At 41.2% G+C, this 27,894-nt stretch overlaps 1 protein-coding gene across 20 annotated transcripts in view; it reads left to right on the top strand.

The window, feature by feature from the left end:
- TTC23 (tetratricopeptide repeat domain 23) overlaps positions 1-27,894 on the top strand; it is a 131,873-nt gene that overhangs the window by 20,145 nt on the left and 83,834 nt on the right. For 10 of the 20 annotated variants that reach the window (XM_084975620.1, XM_084975588.1, XM_084975617.1 and 7 more), the window contains exons 3-6: positions 6,569-6,692; positions 9,561-9,711; positions 9,867-9,992; positions 25,889-26,066. In XM_084975620.1, coding sequence (XP_084831746.1) covers positions 6,569-6,692; positions 9,561-9,711; positions 9,867-9,992; positions 25,889-26,066 — 579 coding nt within the window. Of the gene's footprint in view, positions 1-6,568; positions 6,693-9,560; positions 9,712-9,866; positions 9,993-13,362; positions 16,288-23,011; positions 23,145-25,888; positions 26,067-27,894 lie in introns of those variants that run through there. The other 10 variants (XR_014814873.1, XR_014814919.1, XR_014814928.1 and 7 more) reach the window with 4 other exon arrangements.

Below are 27,894 nucleotides of genomic sequence, written 5' to 3'. Positions count from 1 at the left end.
TACTTCTTTCCCATCTCCAAAGTTTTATTCATTTATTCAATATGCATTTATCTGCCACCTTTTATGTGTCAGGCTCTATTTGTCCATTTATTTATTTCACAAAGATTTACTATACACCTAATATGTGCCAGGTGCTGTGTGGGTGCTGAGGGTACAGATGGGAAAGCCACAGCCTCTGCCTCAGAGGGACTTACCATCTGGTTGGAGAGATAGGTGGTAATGGTAGTCAGTATAAGTTCTATGACAGACACAAACTCAGGTAATACAGGTGCAAAACTACAGATGCAAAATGTGGGGAGTGAAGGGAAGAGGGGTGGGAAGAGACCTTGGAGTTGGTGGTGTGACAGCAGTTAAAGCATGCTTCTGGGGATGAAGGTTACTTGGACTGCACTGATAACAGTGCCTAGGAGGTGGCCAGGTAAGAGAGCAGGCAGTAGTGTTCTGGGCAGAGGTCACAGATGCGCTTGAGTGGAGCATCTGAGGGCACACAGCCTGTTAGGGAAGAAACTATAAGTGACTGTCTGGGGTGCAGGTTTTAATTACACAGGGCAGGAAATGAGGTTGCATTAGGGACAGGAGCTGGGGCCCAGAGGTTGTTTGGCACCCAGGGAAAGTTTAGATTTTTTTCCTGAGGGTTCTGGAAACTATCATAGGATTATAAGCAGAAGAGTGCCATAAGCAAGTTTGAGTTTCTGGACCTTAGACCTCGGGTAACTGAGTAAAGGAGGAAGAGAAAGGAGGTAAACTGGAAGAGGAGGGGGGCAGTTCAGAAGATTTTTACAATAATTCTGATAAGGGATTATGAGAGCTAAATTATAGCAGAGTCAGTAGAAATGCGAAATCTTTTGATAAGAATTTGGAAGTAGTGAAACCTGACATCTGAGGGGATGGAGAGGCAAGAGTGAGCCCCAGAGAGTGTGAGCAACTCCTGACTTAGGTCTCAGCCAGCCTGGTTGACCAAGGGTTGCCCTTTGTTATTGTAATGAATAGAGGAAGAAGAGCAGGATTATGGAGAGGAGGTGTGAATTTGGTTTTGAATGTATGCTTATGTATTATGCAGCAGATATTTACCACTGGATATGTGCCAGGCCTTCTCCAAGGTGAAGTAGGCCTTTCCTGGCAGCCTTTCTCAACTACAGTTCCACAAGAGAATTAAGCCCTAGTGTCCCAAGGCATTTGGTGTTTGTAAGGAATTAACTCCTTTTCTGTGCATCTGGAATGGTTCCAAAGCATTTTCTGTCTTCTGCAGTTCAGATGAGGAACCCCTGGATTCAGCAGTGAATAGAACAGGCAGCTCGCATGCCCTCATGCAGCTGAGAGGCAGTCGATATTGGAAATAATCCAGCTAACTAGAGGTTGTACCAGGTGCTCCAGAGGGCATAAGAGTGGGCCTGTCTTAGGTAAGGGAGCTGACACCTGAAGAGGGGAAGGGAACCAGCATGGAAGAGCCAAGGGAAAGAAGTTCTAGGGAGAAGAAACAGCACACATAACATTCACAAATATGGCGTAGCATGACTATGTTTGAAGTGATGAGAGGAAGCTTCAGGGTGATGTGACATGCAGTTGGAGAAGCAGCTCTCTTGGGGCCTTGCAGGTCTCAAGTTAAGTGCCCTAGAAAGCCTTTTAAATGTTTTTAGGAAAGTATTAACATGACATACTTTGCTTCTTAAAATACCATTCTTCAGTAAGTTTTTACTTTAAAATACTCTCAGACTTACAGAAAAGTTATTAAATATAGCAATTGTTAACATTTACTTAATTTCTTTATTTTTAATTCTTTCTTTCATGATTTTTCTGAATACCTGGAAGTTACAAATATATTGTTCTTTACCCCTAAAGACGTCAGTGCATATTTCCCAGGAATAAAGGATATTCTCCTACATAGCCACAGTACAATGATTGAAATTGGGAAATTAATATTGGTACATGGAATTATTTAATCTACAAACTGTACCCATATTTCTCCAATTGTCTCAACATATCTTTTATAGAAAAAAAAAAATCAGGAGTTCCTGTTGTGGCTCAGTGGTTAGTGAATCCGACTAGGAACCATGAGGTTGTGGGCTCGATCCCCGGCCTTGCTCAGTGGGTTAAAAATCCAGCGTTGCTGTGAGCTGTGGTGTACGTTGCAGATGCAGTTCAGATCTGGTGTTGCTGTGGCTCTGGCGTAGGCCGGCGGCTACAGTTCCGATTTGACCCCTAGCCTGGGAACCTCCATATGCCATGAGAAGCAGCCCTAGAAAAGGCAAAAAGAAAAAAAAAAAAAAAAAAATCAGACAGAGCCAAGGTCCAATCCATGAATTGCTTTGACTATAGTTGTTATGCCTCTTTAGTCTCTTGCAATCTATTAGAATATTTTCTCAGCCTGTCTTTATCTTTCATAGTTCTGATATTTGTGAAAAGAACTATATTAGTCTGCTTGGGCTGCCATAGTAGAATACCACAGACTGGGTGGCCTAAGCAACAGAAATTTACTCCTCACGTTCTGAAGGCTGAAAGTCCAAGATCAAGGTGTCAGCAGGGTGGAGTCTGATGAGTGCTGTCCCCTTGGGTGACAGGCTACCACCTCTAATAGTGTCCTCTCGTGGTCTTTTTCTGTGTGGGGGGGTGGGGGAGGGTAAACAAAGGTGTCTTTTCTTATAAGGGCACTAATCCTGCTGGATCAAGGCCCCACCTCTATGACCTCATTTGACCTTAATTACATCCTTAGAGACCCTATCTGCAAATGCCACAATAGGGGCTAGGATTTCAACATATGAATTTGGTGGGGGCCACAAACCTATACTCCAATTACTTTGTAGGATACCTCTCAATTTGAATTTGTCTTGTGTTTCCTTATAATTAGATTCAGATTATGAATCACTCCTGTAAACACTACATAAAACCTCAGGTTTTGCATATCCTTAACCTAATTGTCTTGTTCCTAGGAATTTATTCTAAGAAAATACTTATGGATATGAGCAAACCTATCCGCACAGGATGTGCAGAGAGAAAAAATTTTAAAACATCCTAAGTGATCAATAACTGTGGATTGAATAATGCACTTAGCATATATCCATATAATAAACTACTATGCAGCCATTAAAAATTATTACATAAGGGGAGTTCCCATTGTGGCTCAGAAGGTTAAGAACCCAACTGGATTCCATGAGGATGTGGGTTTGATCCTTGGCCTTGCTCAGTGGGTTAAGGATCCACGTTGCTGTGATGTAGGTCACAGATACACCTTGGATCTGGTGTTACTATGGCTGTGACATAAACCAGCAGCTGCAGTACCAATTTGATCCCTAGCCTAGGAACTTCCATATGCCGCAGGTGCAGCCCTAAAAAGAAAAAAAAATATTGCATAGGAGATGACATGGAGAAATAGTCACAAATTGTTAAAACAAGTTACAAACCCATGTAGCTTATAAGTGTATTTTTTTTTTTCCCTAGGGCTGTACCCGCAGCATATGGAGGTTCCCTGGCTAGGGGTCAAATCAGAGCTGCAGCTGCCAGCCTACGCCAGAGCCACAGCATTGCCAGATCTGAGCTACATCTGTGACCTACACCATAGCTCATGGCAACGCCAGATCCTTAACCTGCTGAGTGAGGCCAGAGATCAAACCCGCAGCCTCATTGTTCCTAGTCAGATTCATTTCTGCTGCACCATGAAGGGAACTCCTATAAGTATATTTTTAAGAAGGAAACATATATAGATAGATTCATAGGAATTAAGACTAAAGAGAGATATAGTTACTTAGTTGCCTCTAAGAGGTGAGATTGCAGGTGATTTTTTATTTTTTTGTTTACCTATATTTTGATAATGAGGATGTATTACTTTTGTAATAAGAAAAATATTAGTATAGAAAAAAAGCTACAACTCCATCTTCCTTCATGAGCCTCCTAAGTCAGAAAAATCAGCTGTCCTATGGTCACCTGTCTAGCTTTGTATTTTTGTCAAGAAGAATGTTGATTCAGGGTGAATGTTTCTAAGCCACACAGGAACTGTGTGGAAGCGCAGGTCCCTTGAGTTTAGGCATTGACCAGGAATGTGTCCTGGGTCTTACCCACAACTCTGTCCTTGTTTTTACCATTTTGCCTCTGCTTTGCCCTTTTAAGCTTTGTTCCTCCCACTTCCTCTTTTGCTATTCCAGCTATCTGTTGCTTTGTCACATTCCAAAACTTAGTGACATAAAACAAAACAACCATTCGTCTTGCTCGGGAACCTACAACTTGTTCAGAGCTGAGTGGGCTCTGGTCAGCCCAGCTTCATGCAGCCTCAGCTGGCCTCAGCAGGGGTGGAGAGTCCAGTGCCACAGTGACCTAGTCCTGTACCTGACTGATCGGGGCTACCATCGGCATCTTTCCCGGTGGGCCTCTCCACAGGACCACTTAGGCTTCCTCATGGAATGGTACTTAGGTTGTTAATCTGTAGGGCTGCCACAGAAAAATACCTCAGACTGGGTGACTTAAACAATGGAAGTTTATTATCTCACAGTTCTGGAGCCTAGAAGTCTAAGGTCAGGTGTTGGCCACATTGATTTCATTCAGAAGCATCTCTCGTTGGCTTGCAGGTGCCTACCCTGGGTCTTTACAAAGTACTTTTCTGCGTGCCCATCCCTAGTGTCTTTTCTCTTCTTATGAGGACACCAGTCATATTAGATTAGGGCCCCATCCTAATGGCCTCATTTTAACTTACTCATCTCTTTAAAGCTGTCTCTCCAGGATGTGGAGGAAAAGGAACTCAAACTGTTGGTGGGAATGTAAGTTGATACAACCCCTAAGAGAACAGTAAGGAGCTTCCTTGAAAAACTAAATATAGAACTGTCATATGATCCAGCAATCCCACTCCTGGCCTATATCTTGAGAAAACCATAATTCAAAAAGATGCATGTACCCCAATGTTAATTGCAGCACTATTTACAATAGCCAAGACATGGAAACTACCTAAATGTCCTTCAACAGAGGAATGGATAAAGATGATATGGTACATACACACACACAATGGAATATTATTCAGCCATGAAAATAATGAAATAATGCCATTTTCAGCAACATGGATGCACCTAGAGATTATTATACTAAGTGAAGTAAGTCAAAGAAAGACAGATATCGGAGTTCCCGTTGTGGCACAGTGGAAATGAATCCATCTAGGAACCATGAGGTTATGGGTTCTATCCTTGGCCTCGCTTAGTGGGTTAAGGATCCAGCATTGCCGTGAGCTGAGGTATAGGTTGCAGACGTGGCTCAGATCTGGCATTGCTATGGCTCTGGAATACACACACACACACACACACACAGCTGCAGCTCCAATTAGACCCTTAGCCTGGGAACCTCCACATGCCGCGGATGTGGCCCTAAAAAGACAAAAGCAAAAAAAAAAAAAAAAAAAAAAAAAAGACTGGCAGATATCATTTGAGATCACTAATATGTGGAATCTAAAAAAATGATACGAAAGAACTTACTCACAAAATAGAAATAGACTCAAAGATTTTGAAACCAAAGTTATGGTTACCAGGGGGAAACTTTGAGGAGAGGGATAAATTGGGAGGTTGAGTTTGGGTAGCAGAATTGATGGGTAACAAGGACCTACTATATAACACAGGGATTCTATACTCAATAATCTGTGATGTCCTATATGGGAAAAGAATCTGAAAAATAATGGATATATATATATATATATATGATTCACTTCACTATACATCTGAAACTAACACAACATTTTAAGTCAATCATACTCCAATAAAATTTTTAAAAAACCCATCTTTCCAAATACAGTTATATTCTGAAGTATTTAAACATATGAATTTGGGGGTGAGGGACCCAATTCAGGCCATAACAAGTTCCAAGAGTGAGTATGTAGGAAGGGACAAAATGGAAGCCACCAGTTACTTGAGACCTGGGCCCAGAATGTGGCATCATTTCCTCCATATTTTTTTGGTCTAGCAGTCAGTTATATCCAGATTCAAAGTAAAGAGGACATAGACCACCATCTCTGGATGGAAGGAGTGTCAAAAATTTTGGAGCTGTAGTTTAAAACTACCAGCCTTGCTTCAAGTAATACTTCTGTTCTAAACTGACCTGGAGCTGGAATCCACAGTTCGCTATTCTCTTTGTCCTGGCACTGAATGAAAATGTGCTTCCTTCTCCTTTAATGAAATCTTTTGTAAAGTCTTACTGACCTCATTTGCTGTGCTAATATCCTAGCTGCTAAAGAAAGTGTATGAATTGAGAACTAGAGAGTGTTAATTGAAAACTACCACCAGTTGCCCACTTGTTGTGCCTGAATATGTCGTAAGCCATTCATTGATGGGCAGCTTCTTTATTCCATTACATTTTTCACTTTGTGCTATAAACTTAAATGTACTACTATAAGTTTTACTTGTTTTTTTTTTTTAATGTATATTGTCTATTCACTCTACTAGATAAAAATAGATCTTTGTTTTGTTCTTCCATGTATCACAAGTGCTTAAAACCATGCCTGGCCCATCATAGACACTCAATAAATGGATATTGAATGGATAAAAGTACAAGTTGATTTCGAGTTTTGTTGTCTAACTGGAAGGCCCATTTTCCCCCCCTGTAGTATAAACAGGCTCTCCAGGAGCTTGTGCGCTGTGTGGCACTGACGAGGATCTGCTACGGTGACTCGCATTGGAAACTGGCTGAGGCACACATTAACCTGGCTCAGGGCTACCTCCAGCTCTCAGGTGAGTCCGTCTTAGACTCAGAGGATCAGCCCATTGGTGTCTGTTCTTTTCCCCAGACTTGACTTGACTTTAGAAGGATTAGGTTTTCTTGGATGTTCTCCTCTCTATACATTGAGCATCCATTTCCTTTCACAAAGAGTCAATAAGATTTTTTGCATATCATATAAAAGAGGAAAAGAATTTTTAGCCCTTTCAGAGCTTTGTTTTTTATGATCTTAAAAGTAGGATTTTTAGGAGATAGTTCAATTGTTAGCTTTTTTTTTTTTTTTTTTTTTTTTTTTTTTTTTTTTTTTGCTATTTCTTTGGGCCACTCCCGCGGCATATGGAGGTTCCCAGACTAGGAGTCGAATCGGAGCTGTAGCCGCCAGCCCACACCAGAGCCACAGCAACGCCAGATCCGAGCCATGTCTGCAACCTACACCACAGCTCACGGCAATGCCGGATCGTTAACCCACTGAGCAAGGGCAGGGACCGAACCCGCAACCTCATGGTTCCTAGTCGGATTCGTTAACCACTGCGCCATGACGGGAACTCCTCAATTGTTAGCTTTGAAGGCATTGTAGAAATGGCCCAGGGCATAGAATAGCGGCCTAAAATAGGATCCATTCACCTTTGTATTGACAGAAAGTCTCTGGCCTATAAGTGACATCTGCCTCAAAAAAAAAAAATCAAGGCTAAATCAAGCTGGCGATAAACAAAAGGTAATTTACTGGGCCATACAACTTAAAAATCCAAGGTTAAAACTTTCTGTAAACTTAGCCAGATCCATACTTCTAAACAATGTGATCAGATTTCTGCTCCTCTCTTTTCCCAGCACTTTGTTCTGTTTTTCTCTTTATTGGCCCCATTCTTGGCCAGACTTTGCCCACATGGTGGCAGCAAGGTTGCCACCATGTGGGCAAAATCTCAGGCTTTGAGGATTCTTATTGGGCTGAATTGAGTTGTATGCTAAAGGCAAGGGATAGTCTGGCTCCACTGGATCCTGGGGGAGAGGCTGGCCTTGGCTAAATCACATGGACTTGGGGTGTAGGGGCTGGGCATCCTCCAAGGAAAACAGAGGAAGGAGAATGGATGCAGAGAGGGAAAAAACATGGACTGGCAACCTAAGACAAGATGTGCAAGAGTACATCTCTGTACTCTGTTTCTTTAGCTGAAAAGTGATGATACTGATAATGATGGTACTGATTTCTCAGGATTGGCCCAAAGAATAAATAAATGAATAGAAGTGGAAAACACCACAAATCTAAGCATGCAATTGCCACCCAATAAATTTAACCAAATCTGTACTAGACTTCCCTGTTGGATCAAAGACTCATAGAGCCAGAGGGGACCCTGGAGATCAGCTAGTTCAAACCCTACCCCCATCCCTCTATTCTCTAGATTCAGAGGAAGCAGTGAGTGAGTTTGGGTTGAGTAGCTTGCTCCAGGTCATGCTGTTTAATAGATAGCTGATCTAAGTCTCAGACCTAGGATTTTGGATGTCAGTACCAGTGTCCTGGCATATGTTTTTCTTCCACAGTCTGATACCTTTCTGCATGACAGTCTTTTTTTCTTAAAGTAAAAGCAGTATATACTATTTATGGCCTTATTGAGTGTCAGGCACCATGCTATTTTCCATATGTAATTTTACTCAGTCTTCATTACAGTGTTATTAGGTGGGTAATATTATTACCCCTGTTTCCAGTCAAGGAAGCTGAGGGCAACATTTCAGTGTAAGTGGTGGGAGAGAGAATTCATTCTGGGCAGTCTGATTTCAGAGCTGGTGTTCTTGAACCTCAATCCACGCTGCCTCTAGTAGACCGAGTTCAAGTTCCTTGAGGAAGTAGACTAAAATTCATAAAGACTTTTATAATATTGCCTACAGTATTGGCACTTATTAATTTCTGGTAGGTAGACTGTGTGCTTAAAAAAAATAAGACAGAATTTTGTAAGGGTTCCTATAGGAATAGCATACCCTGGATTTTCTCAATCAGAAAATATTTTCTCTTTTATAGACTTAGGAACAGAATGAACTTCATATTTTGATAGCTTTTCTTTTTTTCTTTTTTTTTTTTTTTTAGAAATTTGAGATACAATTCCAGGTAGTGAAGAATGGAAGACCAGGAGTATTAGGATATGGGTGGAAGTGTGTGTCAGTGGGGAAGAGGATGGGAGGCAGGAATGCTGGGACACATTGGGAATTCATTCTTGGTAGTAACTTTTTTTTAAGCTCCATTTCTTTCATATTAGTCTATTACCACTTAGAAATAAGAGGTTATAGCACATTAGCCCCTTGCCTCATTGGAATTGTGTTTGTTAGTTTTTATAGATGTCATCGTATTTGTATTATGTAAAAATACTTCTCTAAAGTTATGATTAGGAGTTCCTGTTGTGGCACAGTGCTTAACGAACCTGACTAGTATCCATAAGGACACAGGTTCAATCCCTAGCCTTGCTCAGTGGGTTAAGGATCCGGCGCTGCCGTGAGCTGCAATGTAGATCACAGATGCAGCCCAGATCCGCTGTGGCTGTGGTGTAGGTCAGCAGCTACAGCTCTGATTCAGCCCCTAGCCTGGGAACCTCCTATGTTGTGGGTGCAGCCCTGAAGAGACAAAAAGACAAGAAAAAAATAAAGTTTTGATTATGGATGGGTAAGTAGAAAATTCAGAAATTTTACCCCTCACCCCCAAATTTGTCTTGAGTACTAGCTATCAAACACTTATTTGTTTCTTACAGTCATGACAGTATTTCAGGCTGCCCCGATATATCTCCATGTGCCAGCTGATGATCTAGAAAGGAGACCTCATTCGATTCCCTGGCCATAGATAACTGCATTCCTGACCAGCTGAAATGAAAGCACAACTGAGACTTCTTTCTCTTGGTCCACAGGACTGTCACTGCAAGCAAAACAACATGCAGAAAAAGCCAAAGAAATACTCACCAACTTCATCATGCCTGCCTACAGTGACAATACAGATGTTTTCAAGTGTTCGGTTGAGCTGTTCCATACCATGGGGAGAGCCTTACTCTCCCTTCAAAAGTATCCTTTTGCCTCTCAGCACTAATTTTCAAGGTGAAATCGAAAGGTGACAGGTGACCCAGGAAGGGTGGTGGGGAGTATGAGAGCCAAGAGTGTCCTGGAACCGAGGCCCCAGAAGGTAGCACCAAGTGTCAAGTTTCCTGAACACAACTCAGATTTAAGGAAGCTTCAGAAAATTTGACAAAAGCTGAAAGGATTTCGAAAGAGCTGCTGCAGTGTGGAAGGATTATAAAGGAAGAATGGATGGAAATTCAAGCGCGGATCAAATTGTCATTTGCACAGTGAGTTTCCAGTTTAGGACTTTTTGTATATGTGATGCCTGGGAGTTCCTTGCCAGAAGAATCTGTCTTCAGGCAGGAGGAGCTTCACCATGCTGTGTCCATGGACTCTCCATGGCCATTGTCCAGGAGTATGAAAGGGAGGACGATGGTCATGTCAGAGCTGCCATAAGTAAGACACATGTGTCAGTGGCACTGCTCCATAAACATGTAGAGCTCTCATATCCACCCAGTCCTAGAGTTCTCATGTCGTTTGCTTAACTTTCTGCTTCTTGCCTGAGCTCCTTGCCTCTCCTCCTACTTCCGTTCCCTTCCCTCCCCCCCACTCCCACTCTATTCTGAAATATTTCAATACACTAATCTTAAGATTAGGGCCTCAAAGGAGAAAGATCCTAAAGGTATCTGAATCCATGAGGATGAGAGGATTGTTCCTTGTTTTTCCTACCCCCACCCCACACTCACCAGGTAAACTCAGATGGAAGAGATACCATGCTTGGAGCCTGGGGAGAGGGGGGTGGGCCTCAAGTGTCATCACATTTATCCTTCCCCAGAGGTCCCCCCGCCCAAGCCAATTCCCCACAGCAGTGGAGTGACAGAGTCTGTGCACACTCTTAGGAAGGGTGTGTTTGTGGGAGGAAGAGGGCAGAGAAAAGTCTATTCTAGGAAACACAAAGAATCCCCAGCAGACCAGCATGGCGTCCCTTAACCAAAGCTGGAAGAATTGAGTGTAACTTAAGAATCAGACTGCATGCATGGATTGATTCCCAAGAGAACTTGGGGACCCACTAAAGTCATTTTCAGAAGAAAAGGGCCCTGAGAGGATGCACCCAGGGCTTCCATGTGAATAGAGACTGGGGAGGACTAACTTTGCTTCATGGTGTTAAAAGATGTTTGGTAATCATAAGCCCACTCTTATTAATTGAAGGGCAGATAATTCATCAGCCTATGTAAACCTTAGGTGTGCTTTCTTTCAGTTGCTATTTTTCCTTTCGCCTCTGATCCTTACTCTCATTCTGCCTGACATATATCACAGATAACCTCTTTAATTGCCGATTGATATCTTTGAGTATGTATCTTTGAATAAGATATAGTACTGTTTTCTGTATTTATACATTTCAGGTTTGTATAAATTTGCAGTATAGTCTCACTCTGTCTCTCACTTTTATCTACTCAGCACTGTTTTCAGTTGTTGCCCCTTCCTTGATGTTTTGTTATGCCCCATGGAATGCACCTGCCATCCTGAGCTTGTCTGCCCTCCAAGCTAAAGGCATTTGGCTCAATCATCCTCAGTTCCCATAATGGCCCTGCCATGAATGTCTTTTTTTTTTTTTTTTTTTTTTTTTGTCTTTTGTCCTTTTAGGGCCACATCTGCAGCATATGGAGTTTCCCAGGCTAGGGGTCTAATCGGAGCTGTAGGTGCCAGCCTATGCCAGAGCCACAGCAATGCAGGATCTGAGTCACGTCTGCGATCCACACCACAGCTCACAGCAACACCAGATCCTTAACCCACTGAGCAAGGCCAGGGATCGAATCCGCAACTTCATGGTTCCTAGTCGGATTCGTTAACCACTGAGACACAACGGGAACTCCGTGCCATGAATATCCTTGTGCAGCTCCACTTAGGTAACTCTGAAAGACTTTTTATGAGGCTTGTACTCCACAGGGAGGATTGCATGGTCACAGAGTATGCTTGTACTTAAGTTCATCACGTACTGGCCAATTGCTACACCCATCTGCCCTCACTTGCAGGGCACATGGGTTCCTGTTTCCTGACATCACCAAAAGGCACAGCCAAGAATGTCCAAAGCTATGTTATTTATAATACCCAAGAATTGGAGAAACAATCCAAATGCTTATCAGAGGCAGGGTAGATAAAATTGTGAGCTGTTCAGACAAAGAAAATGTTCAGATTACTCCTACGCTTAACATAATGGATGATTCCCACAAACATGTTTGTGAAAGAAGCCAGGTTGGGAGTTCCCATTGTGGCTCAGTGGTTAACGAGTCTAACTAGGAACGATGGGGTTGTGGGTTCGATCCCTGGCCTCACTCAATGGGTTAAGGATCCAGCGTTGCCGTGGGCTGTGGTGTAGGTCACAGACGCATTGCTGTGGCTCTGGCGAAGGCCGGCAGCTACAGCTCCTAGCCTGGGAACCTCCACATGCCGCGAGTGCGGCCCTAGAAAAAGACCAAAAAAAAAAAAAAAAAGAAAGAAAAAAAGAAGCCAGTCTGAAAAGAATTTATGCTGTATAGTTCCATTTATGTAGTGGAGGAAGAAGAGTAGTGACTGGGAAAGCCTACCAGTCCAGAATTTCTTCCTGCCCAGAAGTAGACATTCCACCTTGTATTATAAAACAGGAAATATACAAATATGAGGTCCAAGATCTGATACTTGTTGACTAAATTGAGACCTAACTAATGTTATTAGTATTTAATGTTGATCACTTGCTACAAAATTAAGTAGATTATCCTCTGCCAAAATCCAGCACCTCTTGAGTACTTTCCAAATTAGCAGTACCAAACCTTGCCAGCAGATGGCGGGCCTTGTACACACATGTGCTAAATACCCAACAAGAATTTAAGTTAATGTTCCAAGCTCTCCAAAGTTGCTTTTGTGTTTAATGGAGTTGTTTTAAACTTTATTGCTTCTTTTTATCCTAATTCTTCACTGTGACATATTCATTGGAACATGCATGTTTAAACAGCACAGTTCTCATGCATTTACTTTGTTTCCTCATTGAAATGTGAATATTTTGTCCAAATGGATCTGCTTTAGAAGGTAACAAGGCTTTGGTTTTGTACATTTCTACAGTTGTGCTAACAACCACAAAGGCTTTTTTGTTTGCCATGCCTTGGAAATGGAAGGCCAGGGTAATTTCTCAGGCAGCTCTCATGAGATTTTATGTTTCTCTTAAAAGGGGATCTTTCAGTGCACTGTCTTCCTCCTCCTGCCTGCCTGCCTTTTATGGTGCCTATCAGGCCATGCCAGTTCTTTTCTCCTTGGGCTGACAGATAAGGGCTACAGGGTGACTCACACTCAGTGCCTTCCATCCCTGGACTGTGGCCTAAAGCATCATTCCTTCTACCTGCCCTCCTTTGTTCCAGACTACTTCATTCAGTAATCATTTATTAACTTTGGAGAGTGAATCCAAATCTTGTGTTCTTATGTGCACAGTTGTTTTCTCAGATGTGGCCAAGAAAGTCACCAGAGAAAGTAGGCAAATTTTTTCCAGTGTTAAGGATTCTTTTCTCTTCTGGTTACTAATAGATAGATCCCCAGAGACAGATAATGTCTTTATATATGCAGTGTATACCATTGCATGACTGTGCTCGCCCCCTCCCATACACCTTTTAAAATAATCTTTCTACGCAGCATGATGGTGATGGCCCTTCAAGACTGCTGCTCTGGAACATGTGGCCTATCCCAAGCTTTCTCTATGACTGCTCGATTTGTCATCTTTGGAGTCCTACGTAGCTTGCCCAAAGAGCACTTGACCTGGCCTTGCTTGCTCTGCTGAACCAGCTCTCAAGTGTGCCTGTGACAAGTAAACCCTCCTCAGAGGATCAACAAGACACTTTCCAGGAATCTGGAATCTCTAAGGAATGTGCCATGGTATAGCGGACAGTCTGGCCTTGGAGTGAGGTAGCCCTGGGTTCATGTCAGTGTCCATTCTCCCTTCCCAGCGGTAGGACCCTAAGTAGATCCTGCACTCTCCTGTCAGCCCCCAGAGCATTGTTGTGACAGTCAAATGTACCCTGCATTAATGCATCGGGTACCTGGTAGCCCTTACAAAAGTAGCTATTATTACCGTTATTGTCTAACTGAGCATTTTCCTTTCTGCCATTTCATTCTGGAAATGATTTGACTTCGAAGCATGTAGTTCCTACATCGCAGATTAAGATGCTGACTGCCCTGGCTCGCAATATTCTTTCCTGTACTTTTTTTTCCTATGACCTGAGAAGGCTGTTTTGTTTTGTTTTGTTTTGTTGTCTTTGCTCTCATGAGCCACCTAAGCTAAAACTCAGATGTGTATCTATCTGTGTGCCGATATGTGTACATATGCACATATACATGTATATGTGTGTTTGAAGCTTGAGCTTGTTTCTTGGTTTTGCTTTCTGTAGATTCATTATAGTCACAAGATTTGGAAAGTGATTCTCATGCAAGGTTTCCACAGAAGAATGAACATGGGGGAGGTTTCTCTCTTAGCCAGTACCCCCTGGGAGAGGGTAGAAAGTAATAGAGAAAAGAGTGGTAAGTGGGACAATGTCTGTGTCTACCTGCCATCACCTCATTGGGATGTGGAATTCTGCTTAATTCCATATGCTTCCCTGTAAAGCATTCCCAGTGGCTTTTACTGTGAATTTTTGACTTCAGTAATAGCCTTTCCCTTTATCATAGTCCTCCCTAAATTGATTCAGTTGGTAATCTCCAAATCTAACTTTTGCTGCTCTACTCAGCTTTTATTTATTTATTTACTTACTTATTTATTTATTTATTTTAGTTAATGCCATCACCTGGAGGTCCTTGGTGTCTTAGCTGCACCTCTATAACTTTAAAGAAAGTGTTTCCTTAAAGAATCACTTTCTCTGCCTTTATCTTTCAGGCATAGATGCTCTGACAAATGCTCATGTGCTCAAAGTCCTGCTTCTCCCTTTCCTGCTCCGGGGAAGCACCCACTGTTCTCCATGGATGTTTCTCCTGTTAGATCCTCCCATGGGATGCTGTGTGCCTGGAATGCTTTATGCTTATTTAACAAAGAAGGAAATCATTTGATTTTTCCTGGCACTCTTCCTCATCCTGTATTCCTGTGATTGAAGATGTGTTCTTAACTTATGCAAAATCTGATTTTTTTAAATGTGGGGAAGCAGGAAACTTCCTAGCACGGATTACTTTGATTACTTGAATCCTCTAAAGCTTTACTCTTTCCATTTCATTTTTTTATTGAAGTATAGTAGATTTGTAATATTACATTAGCTTCAGGTGTACAACATAGTGATTCAATATTTTTATAGATTATACCCCATTTCAAGTTATTACAAAATAATGGCAGTATTTCCCTGTGCTATATGATATATCCTTGTTGCTTGTTTATTGTATACATAGTAGTTTGTATCTCTTAATCTAATACCCCTATCTTGCTCCTCCCCCTTCCCTTCTCCCCACTCACAACTACTAATTTGTTCTCTATATCTTTGAGTCTGTTTCTGATTTTTATATTCATTTGATTCCTTTAAATTTTAGATTCCACATATAAGTGATGACAGAGTGTTTGTGTTGCTCTGACTTATTTCACCAAGTATAGTAATCTCTAGATCCATCCACACTGTTGCAAATGGCAGAATTTTCTTCCTCTTTATGGCTGAGGAATTTTTCATTGTATGTATAGAATTTTTCATTGTATGTATAGACTACATCTTTATCCATTCATCTGTTGATGGACACTTAGTTTGTTTCCATGTCTTGGCTGTTGGAAATAATGCTGCTGTTTATTGGGGTGCATGTGTCATTTTGAATTAGTGGTTTCATTTTCTCCGTATAGCGTTATTGTTTTAGAGCACTGCATTTTTTGTCTTTCCCTTTTCTAACACCCTATCTATATAATATACATTTCCCTAAACAACTGCACTTAATAATAATGATTTTAAGCAGCTTTACTAGCTAGCAATTCCTGACCGTCTTCTGTGTCAGGCCCTTCCTAAGTGCTTTGCAGACCTCATCTCATCGTTTAATCTGTAGTCCTCCCTGTAAGGGAAGAATAAGTCATAGTCCCTTTTTCAAATGAAGAAACTGAGGCCAAGGGAAGTGAGGTCATTTCCCAGGGTCACACCACTGGGAAGGGGCCAAGCAGGACCATGTCTGTCAAACTCTAGTGTCACACTGGCTAGTGCTAAGCAGAACCCTGACAATGACCTCTCCGGAGCACAGCCTTTACCTGTACATGCCAGATGGGAGAGAGCCACAGATGTAAACCTTTTCTCATTCTGACTCTAGGAAATCCTGCTTATCCTCTCTCAAGGTTGATGTTTCATCAGGTTGTGATCATCAGGAACATTCCCACATAGCCTGTGTGTTTCACTAGTGCTCATATTCCTGTCAAAGTCTAGAGCTTTTAAAAGGAGACCTTCTGTTACCTTAGTAATACCAGAGGAGATTGCATTTGTTTGTTGCATATTAAAACATGTCTCCATCCCTGTGGGATCTTCTGAATCTCATCTGAAATGAGATAGTGTCTCGTCATGTGCTCTGTAGAATTACTGTGGATGTATTTTCATTCAATAAAATATGCCGTGGTTTTAAGTTGTGGACCTGCCAAATTAACATACTGCCACGTTGTGTCGTTGAGAATTCTCTGTCTTTTCATCTGTCTAGTGTGTTTGCTAAATCTACCCAAACACATTATGGGCACCCTAGATAATCAATCCTCAAAGCATCCTGGCAGGTGATAGGAAGGGAAAAGAGAAGAGATTGCTCTCCCACACATTACTTATGAGCAAATGCAGACAGACAAGATTGCCTGAAATTGGCTGATGTTAAAGGAGTTGGGAATGGAGGTTAAGACTATAATTTAGTTATTTCCTGATGTAGTGCTCCCTCAATTCCTTTTTTTTACTAAATGTATCATGAAGCTAAAGTAATTTTATTTTCTATTTTGTCTTTTCTTTTATGTGAACATTGTACCCTTAGTGAGCTGCAGAAGCTTCATGCCTTGTAGATTGCATTAGCTTGATAGTCTCCATTTCTGGCTGGTTAGTTCCAGGACCCTAGAATAGCAAGCAACAGCAACTTCACAGTGTGAGGATAGAAAGTGCCCCATTCTCTGTACGCACTAAACAGTAGAGTGTTGTATTTGTTCATCTTTTTAACCAAATATCTCAGGCATATAAAACTGTAGGTACCATTATGCAAATGCTCATGTACACAGTATCCAACTTCAAAATAGAACATTTCTGATAAATAGAAACCTGGTAAGCATTCTTCCTAATCCTGTTTTCTTCTCCACACTTACTGGCAGTTGTTGTGTTGAATTTAGTGTTTTCCATATCTCTAAATGTATTCATGTATAGCCATAAAAATATACATTATTTTTCATTTTTACTTCATATGTGTATTTCCTTCTGTAGCTGATTTCTTTCCCCATTACATTTCTATTTTTGAGATGTATCCATGTCAGTTTAAACCTTCATATTATATTTAATCCATCTGATTTTCCTCTCATTTAATTATACTTTCTCATGAAGGTGAACATGTAAATTACTTCCAATTTTTCGCTGTTATAAATACTATTTGCATGATTATTTTTGTACATGTCTCTTTGAGCACATGTACAAGATTGTCTCTGAGGTATATGCCCAGGAGTAGAATTGCTTAATTGACAGGTATCCACACTATCAACTTTACTGGGTTTGCAAAATGCTTTCCACCAGTTTATTCCCTCACCAGCAGAATATGTAAACTCCCATTACTCCACATCCTTGTCAATACGTGATATTGTCAGAGGTTTATCTTTGCCAATCATATAGTTTCTTTAATTGTATTTCCTGATAGTGAGGCCTGATATCTTTTCTTACATCTGCTGGACATTTGGAATTCCTGTTCTGAAATGTCTGTTCACATCTTTCACTCATTTTTAATTCAGATATTTGCATTTTTCTTATTAGCTTGTAGACTTTCTTCATGTTTCTGAGGACAAGTTATTTGTTGGTTACATATGTCATATGTACTCCCAACATGTAGTTTGCCTTCTCACTTTCTTTATGATGAATATTGATGCACAGGAGTTTTTATTTATCCATTTTTTTTCTTCTTTTTATGGGGCCGCACCTGCAGCTCATGGTAGTTCCCAGGCTAGGGGTCAAATCAGGCTGCAGCTGTGACCTACACCGCAGCTTGTGGCAACGCTGGATCCTTAACCCACTGAGTAAGGCCAGGATCAAACCCGAATCCTCACTGAGACCCAACCCGCTGAGCCGCAATGGGAACCAGGAGTTTTTATTTTCAAAGTGACCAAATTTACCTACCTTTTTTCTTGATTTTTACTTTTTTTTTTTATCTTATTTAAGAGGTCCCTCCCTACCCCAAAGTCATGGAGTTACTTTTCCATATATTTTCTCTCAAACATATCAAAGTTTTGCTTTTATTTTTTTTATTTTATTTTTTTTATTTTCCCACTGTACAGCAAGGGGATCAAGTTATCCTTACATGTATACATTACAATTACATTTTTTTCCCCACCCTTTGTTCTGAAAGTTTTGCTTTTAAATTTAGGTCTCTAAGTCACTTGGAACTTTTGTGTACACAGGGTGAGGGGTCTAAATTTTTTCCCTTTGAATAACAGTTTTAGCTGCAGGTGAAAGCAGGATTCAGACTCTGAAGAATTCAGTAGGATTTGAAATGTGAGGCCAATAATAGGCTGACAAAAATCTTTTAAACTTAAGAGAGTTCAGAGATGTCAACAGGTCACCTTTATGTCTGGATGCTTTATGCATGATTGCGTTCCTTCAGGGCTGGACACCCTGCCAACAGCTTGTTTGATGTCACTGAGTTCATGAGATCTGCACCCTCATGCGGACACTTTTGTAGCAAAGGCAAAACTATGGTCAGTGAAAGCCCTGTTTTTGTTCCTGCTGAATTTTCCTGCTTCCAGGTCTCCTTCTAAAGATATACAAACTAAATTTCCAGGCAGTGAAGTAATGGCAAGTTACCACTGGGACTTGAGCACAATGTGATTTTAAAAAGAAGAATTGGTACTTCCATATCTAAATAGCTGCCCTAGGTGAGTACACCCAGTGTTCATCTGTTAGGGTGCTGATGAAAGGAAAATCACTGGGCAGGAGTCAGCCAGCAGGAGTTGAGCACTAGTTTTTTAGGGCTGCCATAACAGAGTACCACCAAGTAAGGGACTTGAATAGCAGAAAGTTACTCTCTCACGGTGCTGGAGGCTGGATGTCTGAGAGGAATGTGTGGGTGGTGTTGCTTCCTTCTGGGGACACTGAGGGCGAGTGTGCCACGCTTCTCCCTTAACTTCTGATGCTGTTCTGGCTACCTTTGGTGTCCCCTGTCTCATGCGTCACCCCTTTATGCGATGTCTCTGCCTTTATGTTCTCACGGCATTGTCTTGGTGTGTCTCTGTGTTCAAATTTCTCCTTTTTATCAGGATGCAAGTCATATTGTCCAGTGTAACGTCTTTTTTTTTTTTTTTTTTTTTTTTTGCTATTTTTTTGGGCCACTCCCACGGCATATGGAGGTTCCCAGGCTAGGGGTCGAATCAGAGCTGTAGCCACAGGCCTACGCCAGAGCCACAGCAACGCGGGATCCGAGCCGCGTCTGCAACCCACACCACAGCTCACGGCAACGCCGGAGCATTAACCCACTGAGCAAGGGCAGGGACCGAACCCGCAACCTCATGGTTCCTAGTCGGATTCGTTAACCACTGCGCCATGACGGGAACTCCCAGTGTGACGTCTTAATACAACTAACTACCTCTGCAATGATGCTATCTTCAAATAAAGTTTTTGATGTACTAAAGGCGAGTTCAACATATGAATTTGGGATGGGGGAACACAATTCAACCCCTGCTACGTTCTTATAATTTTTCTTTTATTCTACTTTTTATATAATTTCAATAATTTTTCAAACCCTTAATTAGAACAATAGTCTGTAATATATTTGCTTCCAAATCAGTGTGAAAATATGTTCCTTTCTTGATTTTTTTCCTAACATTTATTCTGGAGTCTGTGAAAATTAAGGTATGACCCATAGCTTCAAAGTCTCTAGGCCAGTGGATCTGCAGGTTATTTCCTCTTCCCTCTTCACCTCCCCCCCCATGTCCCAGACACTGGAGGGTGCTGGGATGCCAGGGTGAATGCATCATCCTTGAACCCTGACTTCTCCGAGCCCTGCACTAAAGGGATTGGTGCCAAGTCCCCAGGTGGTTTTCATTCAACGTGAAAGAGGCGTCCTGAGTAGGGAGCTTCACAGTTCTATGGGAGCATGATCAAATGTTCACAGAGGCACCCAACGCAGCCTAGGACTTCAGGGGACAGAGCCAGGACTAGGATGAGGAAGCCAAGTGCCCAGGCCACACCATTTAAGGAGATGCTCGCTTTTATTGCTGACCTTGTACTTGCCCACACCTGAGAGTGCGTGCCTTCTTAAATGGTGTGTGCTGGGTGTCTCACTGGTCTCACCCTAGTCCTGGCCCTGGCAGGGAAGGCTGTGTGAAGGAGGAGATGGCTAAGCTAAAACTCGAAGAGAAATGATAGGAAGATGAATGGCAGTTTGCCAGGCAGAGATGGAAGAAAGAAAGAACATTCCAGATAGAAGGACCAGCAAAGACCCAAAGGAGGAAAGGTAGACATGATACAGTTGGGGGGTTAAAAGGGAACTGGCAACAAGGCAGCCAAACAGGAAGGTGTAGATGACTCTTTTGAGTCATCTGAACTCATCAAGTCCAAGCACACTAGGGTCCCAGCAGAGCCACTGCCACCTCTGCACCACATTTGTACACAGCTGAATGAGTGGACAGAGCCTTGGTGAGAATTAGAAAAAAGTCTTCTTTCCTACAGGTGGGTGCAGCCTCGTAGCCAAGCATACAGTTTGGCCAGCAGGATGTGGGGAATTGAAGCTTTCACTTTCACCCTTGGGCAGTGTCCATCAGGATTTAGGTACCGAGGGAGGAGCAGGAGTCTGTGGGTGCAGAGTTGGCCCTGCAGGTGGGAGTCTGAGGTCCTTAGTGTTGGACAAGAATGCCAGCACTATCCCTGAGGTAGCTTGGTATGCTTCACTCAGCTTGGTGCTGGAAGATTGGCCTTTCCATCCCAGCCCCTCTTTGTCACACTGTGAATTCTGTTAATCTGCATAAAGTTGGGAGCTGTGTTGAACTTACCTTTCTCCTGTAACTCATCAGTTGTCAGGCTAATTTTCTTAACCATAGTTCATTGGCTCGAATTAATCAGCCAAAGGGAAAAAAAACTGTAGGTTTATCACCTATTTCTACATTCTTCCACATCTGTGTTCTCCAGGGGTCATGATGTGAAAAATATTAACATATTTAGACTTATGGTATAATTTATTTATCAGAATATTTTATTCAGAATATTTTTGTGTGGCTCTTCTCTCTGTGAATTTACTGCTATCTCATTAAGATTATACTTTTTGGAGTTCCCATCTTGGCTCAGTGATTAACGAATCTGACTAGGAACCATGAGGTTGCGGGTTCAATCCCTGGCCTTGCTCAGTGGGTTAAGGATCTGGTGTTGCCGTGAGCTGTGGTGTAGGTTGCAGACACGGCTCGGATCCTGAGTGGCTGTGGCTGGCAGCTACTGTTCTGATTCGACCCCTAGCCTGGGAACGTTCATATGCCTTGGGTGTGGCCCTAGAAAAGCAAAAAAAAAACAAAAAACAAACAAACAAATAAACAAACAAACAACAAAAGATTATATTTTTCATAGACCTAGGCTTTCCCTGGGGGACCTCCAGGCCCTAGAGTTCATCAGGAGACATGCCTATAGCTCTAGAAGCTTAGAGCGAGACAGGTGGCTCAGTGCCCAGGCTTGATTTTTGGCCGCCCCTTGGGAATGCCCACTGTGTGGAGAGTCGGGTGCACAGGACCCACAGCATCTTCTGCTCTTCTGACATCGCTCCCTAAAACAGTGGGTAGGATCATCCAGTGAGACACAATAGTGTGGAATCAGAGCACATATCTTTTTCTGACCTGCTTTAAATGAGTAATTAGGAATGAATACTGGCTTGCAGATTATATTAAGATTGAAATATTATTATTTTGTTTTATAATTATCATGACAGGTTTTTGTTTGTTTGTTTAAACAGAAATACCCAAGTTTACGGCTATCCCTGAGTCTCATATATAATTACTTTTGCTTCCAAATGTTCACAAACTTTTCAAAAACAACATTTATTTAGATAAAACTCACAGACCATACAGTTTACCCAATTAAAGTATATAATTTGATGGGTTTTAATATGAAACCACACAATCAATTTTACATTTCATTCCATTAGCAGTCTCTCCCCATTTTCAGGTTCCCCCAGGCAACTACTAATCTACTTTCTATCTGTTTCTATCTGTATGGATTTGCCTGCTAGGAGCTTTTCATGTAAATGGAACCATATAATGTGTGGTCTTTGGCCTCATTCTTTCTTTTTTTGTGTGGGGGGGGTTAGGGCCGCACCCATGGCATATGGAGGTTCCCAGGCTAGGGGTTGAATTGGAGCTGCAGCCCCTGGCCCACACCACAGCCACAGCAACGTGGGTTCCCCAACCCACTGAGCAAAGCATCCATGAGTGTTCATTTCCGCTGAGCCACAATGGGAAAACTTGAACATAAAGACTTCAGGCTGAGAGGGGAAGGAGTAAAAATTTTGATTACATAGAGGCATTTAATATTGATCTGTTTGGCTTGCTTTAGTTTGCAAAGTGCTTTCAGACATACTACTTGGCTCTCACAGTTTCCTCATCTGAACACTATTGGACATCAGTGTTCAAATGAGGAAACCAAGGTACAGAAACATTTTGTCCTTGCCCAAGATTGTGTCGCCTGGTAAGTAAGGATGCTCAAACTGTAGTTTGGGCTTTCTATTCCTGTTGCAGTACTTGTAACTGATTGCCCTGCCTCTCATTCTTTTCTATAAAATTTTCTGTGAGAGTCACGTATTTGAAGGATGACTTTTTCATACTTGAAAAGAGGCAGTGGTGTTTACTTGGAGTGATGTGCTCTGCTTCTGGTTAAGATGGTTAGATGGCTGCGTGTCGTCCCTCGTATCAACTATCTCTCACACACACACACAAAATACTTTTCTTTAGTGTTCTATTTCAGGAAAGGAAGAATTGTTGCTATATCAATTAACTTATGCCTTGTTGTTTACTTTTCTATTTTTTCTCATTTGTGAGCTTGATTGCTAAGCTTTGAATATTGTTTTATTTTAAAGTTGTTGCCCAAATGAAATCATCGTGGCATTTGCATTGACTTTATTACTCTTCTATGACTTTTACCAGCAGCCTTGGAGACAAAGAGCCTCTTCTTTATGTCCTTGGTACACTCTTCATCATTTATGAACATGAGAAAGGAAGTTGAATTTTTACATCTGCTCAAATATCTATGGCATTGTCTGTGTTCTCTAGACTAAATTAGGTAGGAAAAAAATCTAAAGTCATTTTGAAAGTATATAACTTCCTCTAGATTCTAGATGAGAGGTTGGTTTACCAACTTTTTTCTGTACAGACTCAAACAGTAAATACTTTAGGTTTTGTACCTCATATAGTGTATGTTGCAGCTATTCAACTCTGCCATTGCAGTGCAAAAGCCACCATAGAAAATATGTAAGCAAGTGAGCCTGGCTGTCAGTAAAACTTCATTTACAAAAACATACAATAAGTAGATTTGGCCCATAGGCTATGGTTTACTGACTCCTGTTTTCAGTTATTTAATCTTTGTCTACCAGGAATCTAATTCTTTGGCTAAGTGATTTGTTACCAACCATATGTTTAAAAACTTCTTTCTGTCATCATAGATACTAGTGGGTTTTCTCTTCAAATATAAAATATGATACTTACTTACAAAGCTCATTACTACCCACTACATTCTGGGCTCATTAAGAGTTATAAGGCAAGTCCAATACTACTAGGTCACCTATTAATCTCTTCCTTTCCAGTATTAGAGCTGCTGCAAGTTACAGCCTGGACCCTTCTTGGTCCAAGAACAAATCCTTGACCTCTTGTGTTTTTTGTTTTTTTCTTTTCTTTTTGGTATTTTTGTCTTTTCTAGGGCCACACTTGCAGCATATGGAGGTTCCCAGGCTAGGGGTCTAATCAGAGCTGTAGCCGTTGGCCTACGCCAGAGCCACAGAAACGCAGGATCCGAGCCGCATCTGTGACCTACACCACAGCTCATGGCAACACCAGATCCTTAACCCACTGAGTGAGGCCAGGGATCAAACCCGCAACTTCATGGTTACTAGTTGGGTTCATTAACCACTGAGCCACAACGGGAACTCCAACCTCTTGTGTTTTAAACCTCTTTAAGATTATATGGGGTATCCCAGTTCATAAGCTCTTCAGTGAGCATTTTATTTCTTTATGGCCACAGATCTGAAAAGTAGCTCTGCTTCTCTTAGTCAATTCCTTTGAAATGTATTGAAGAGCAAAAATAGTTGTGAAAAATATCCAATGATTATGTTTGATCTAAAACAAATAAGCTGCCAGTTATTTCTCCAGGAAAGTGGGAGGGGTTCCTTTAGGATCAGCAGAAAATTTCAATTTGGGATTTGCAACTGTGATAAGCCATGGGCAAGTCCCCACATGGCAATGGAAGGAGAATGCTTTTTATAGAGCGGAACGGATTTGGGAGAGCCACAGTGCACAGAGGCCATGGCTTTTCTTTGGCTGAGCTCTTCCTGATGGGCTCTGCTGTCCCAGCAGGGCTGGAGCGCTCCCCCTGCTGGTTTCCCCTCTCTATTTAATTGAAGTTTCTTTCATTAATTTTTTTGCAGTTGAGTTGAAAACAAGACCTTTTTTGTGTGGTCTCTTAGTCATTTTCTCACATCATGTCTCAGTTTTTTGGGTAATTTGTGTACCAGATGCCATTTTGTAGTAAAGATTCTGGGATAGAGAGATGCATAGGAAAGGTTGATATCTTTCATTATGGTTTTATACGTAAAATTTTTCCATGGAAAAAAGTTTCAAATAGCCGTCACAAGTATTTTGGAGAAGATTTTTTTTAAATGTCTCTTTGCTGAACAATATATATGTTTTTTTATATGAAAGAATCTTATCCTAGGAAGCTGTGAGAATATTTTCCCACTGCCACCTTTACTTATAATTTTTAAATTAACATTTTTTTGGATGTAAAAGTATATATTTTTATGGAAAAAATTGGGAAATGTATAAAGCATAAACAAGAAAATAAAATTACTGTCAATCAACTCCTTAGAGATAACTATTGCTAACATTTTAGTGACATTTAGATATCTCTTTATGCATATGTGTACATATACATTAGATACAAAATTTTCACATGCATAACATTGTGCACAGTATTTTTGTAATCTGCCTTTTTACTGAAGAGTATATAGTGGATATACTTCTGTGTTGATGAGTACATACCAACATTAACTTTAACTTTAATGGCATTCCACAGTGTAGATGTACTTACTGTAATCCATTTGGATTATCACCTATTGGTGTATTTTAAGTGCTTTATACTTTTCCACTGCTAGAAAGAATCCTTAGGTAAACATTCTTATGTGTATTATCTTCTTATCCTGCCAGAGTATTGCTTCAAGATAAACTACTTGAAGTGCAATTAGCAGAAATATATGTATACATACATATGTATAATTTTAATATAGAAAAGTTTGTGCCCAAATTATATTCTTCCCAGCAGTTAATCAGAGTGCTTCACACCCTCACCAAACTGGGAAATTTCTATAATTTCTCAACAGATCAGTTATCATCCTTTTGGCATCTTTTATTATTATGATTATTTTAATATTTTATACTTTTTAAACCAACACCTACACAGCACTCATTCTGTTTCAGAGACTATTCTAGGTGTTTTTTACATGAATATTAACTAATTTAATCTTATAATAACCCAATGAAGTAGGCGCTGTTATTATTCTTATCTTATAGATGCGAAACTGTCAAGTGCCTTGAAAGTCATGCATCTTGTAAGTGGTGGAGCCAGGATTTGAGCCTTACTGATTATCCCAGAGTCTATCCTCTTGACCACTGTGCCCTGCTGCTCTTTGGAGGAAAGAAATGCTTAGCTCACTAGGAAATTACTGTGGGCAACAGAAGGCAAAGAGCTAAATCCATCTATTATTGTCATTATTTTCTACTTCAATTATTTTAAAAATAATGTCTTTGATTTTTTAGGGTATACCAAGGTCAGAAAAAATCAAAAGAAGCTCTGCCCCACTACCAAGAGGCATTAGAATATATTAAGATCAGTAAAGGTGAAAAGAGTCTTGAGTGTGTACCAATATTGAGGGAACTGGCAGGTGTAGAACAAGCCCTGGGATTTCACGAAGCGTCCATCAACCACTTTTTACAGGTAAGCTGCATGCAACATACTAGCCACCAAAGCTATTCTGATCCACTGATTTTCACAGATACAAGTGGACTGGCAGCTCTAGGAATGCCTGGCTTTGCTGTATGCTCTATGTGAGTACAACACTTGGCTTGGAGTGGAGGTTCCATAAACATCTGTGTATAGAACCAAGTGGGTGAGTGTGGGATATTGGTCCTCTGTTACCAGCGCATGTTCCACAAACAGCCCAAGATTTCCTGAAGGTGGCTTTTCTCATAGTAGGTGCATAATTTATATCTTGTTTTCCAGAGTTTCTTTATTCTTTATGCAGAGTTTATGTTATCAAACCAATCACGGTTCCTTTCTACTGCATTCCACAGTCTTTACCCAAAGTCATTTAGAGTTGTCATCTGTTAGCTGCTGATCTACTTTATCATTAAAAGATTCCTCTGTGAGTGTATCAGTTAGGGTTCTTCAGAGAAACAGAACCAATAAGATATATACATAGAAAGTGAGAGATTAAAGGATTGGCTCTAATAATTATAGGAGCTGACATGTCTGAAATCCATAGGGTGGGCAGGCCATCTGGAAATGAGAGCAGGATCTCTTTGTTACAGTCTTAAAGCAGAATTCCTTCTTCACCAGAAACCTCGGCCTTTTGCTTTTCAGACGTTCCAGTCGATCGGATGAGGCTGACTCATTCTTTGCAATCTCCTTTGCTCAAAGTCTAAGTGTTAATCACATCTACAAAACACAATCATAGCAACGTTTAGGCTAGTGCTTGACCTAGCAACTGGGCACAATAGCTTAGCTAAATTGACACATAAAATTAATCATCACAGTCAGTTTGATGTTTTTGTAGAGTATCATCTGCTGAAAGCATGTTTTAAAATGTTATCTGAGAATTTTTCCCTATTAAAGTTGTAAAATATAGACTAACTCACTCCTCCTTTCAAATGAGATGTAATGACATGGTACTGAGAGTTCTTTATTGTATTTTAAAATTTGTGTAACCACTTATACTCCCACATGGTTTATTAGAGTGTCCGATTTTCTCACTTCCTCTTGATTATCTCCCTTAAATATTATTACCACCCTGTGACATATTTTTTTTTACCAACTTGTAGACAAAGAAGTCAAGAATTAGAAAGGTTGAGTAATAGGCCCAGGAGTACACAGCCAATAAATGGCATAGCCCAGATTTGAAGCTAGTATTTTTTGAAAGATTATTCTGGCTGATATGTAGAGAGTAGATCAGGAGGATGTGCCAAGAGTGGAAGTGGAGTGAAGCAGTGAAGGCTGAAGGTGATGGTGGCTTACGCTAGGGTGATGTTAGTAAGGATGAAGAGAAGCAGATGGGTATTGACAGAGACTCAGGATTTATGAGATATGGAGATTGAATGGATGCAGGGAAAAGAGGGAAGGGGAAGAGTCTGAGATGACCCCTGGGTCTCTGGCCTGGACACCTGAGTGGAGGTTTGTGCTGTGGACAGCAGAGGGAGCAGGTGTGATTGCATGATAGAGAGATGGGGAGTGCAGGTTTTGATGGTGAGTCTGAGATGCCCATAAGGTGTCCAAGCAGACATGACAGCTAGGTAGGTAGTAGACAACCAGTGCCTGCTTCAGACAGTGCTGAGAGGTGGGGAAGATTGGCCCAGTCCTGGAGCAGAGTGCATGGAAAGGTCTGAAGGCAAGACAGAGTTTTAACACATTTGGGGACCTGTAAGAAGCTCCCTATGCCTGGGCAGTGGGAATGGGAAGGCTGCAGGTGGGTATCGTTCAGGTAGGGTATAGAATGTCATGGTAAGGAATTTGAGTTTTATCCTAAGGGCAGCTAAGGGTTTTCAAGGAG

Source organism: Sus scrofa, chromosome 1 (assembly GCF_054392235.1).
Source record: "Sus scrofa isolate SSC_HxYL_T2T_F1_AM1 chromosome 1, Sscrofa_HxYL_maternal_Yorkshire_Landrace_v2.0, whole genome shotgun sequence".
In the NCBI taxonomy this organism is placed as follows: domain Eukaryota; kingdom Metazoa; phylum Chordata; class Mammalia; order Artiodactyla; family Suidae; genus Sus; species Sus scrofa.
This window is presented reverse-complemented; position numbering and strand designations above follow the sequence as displayed.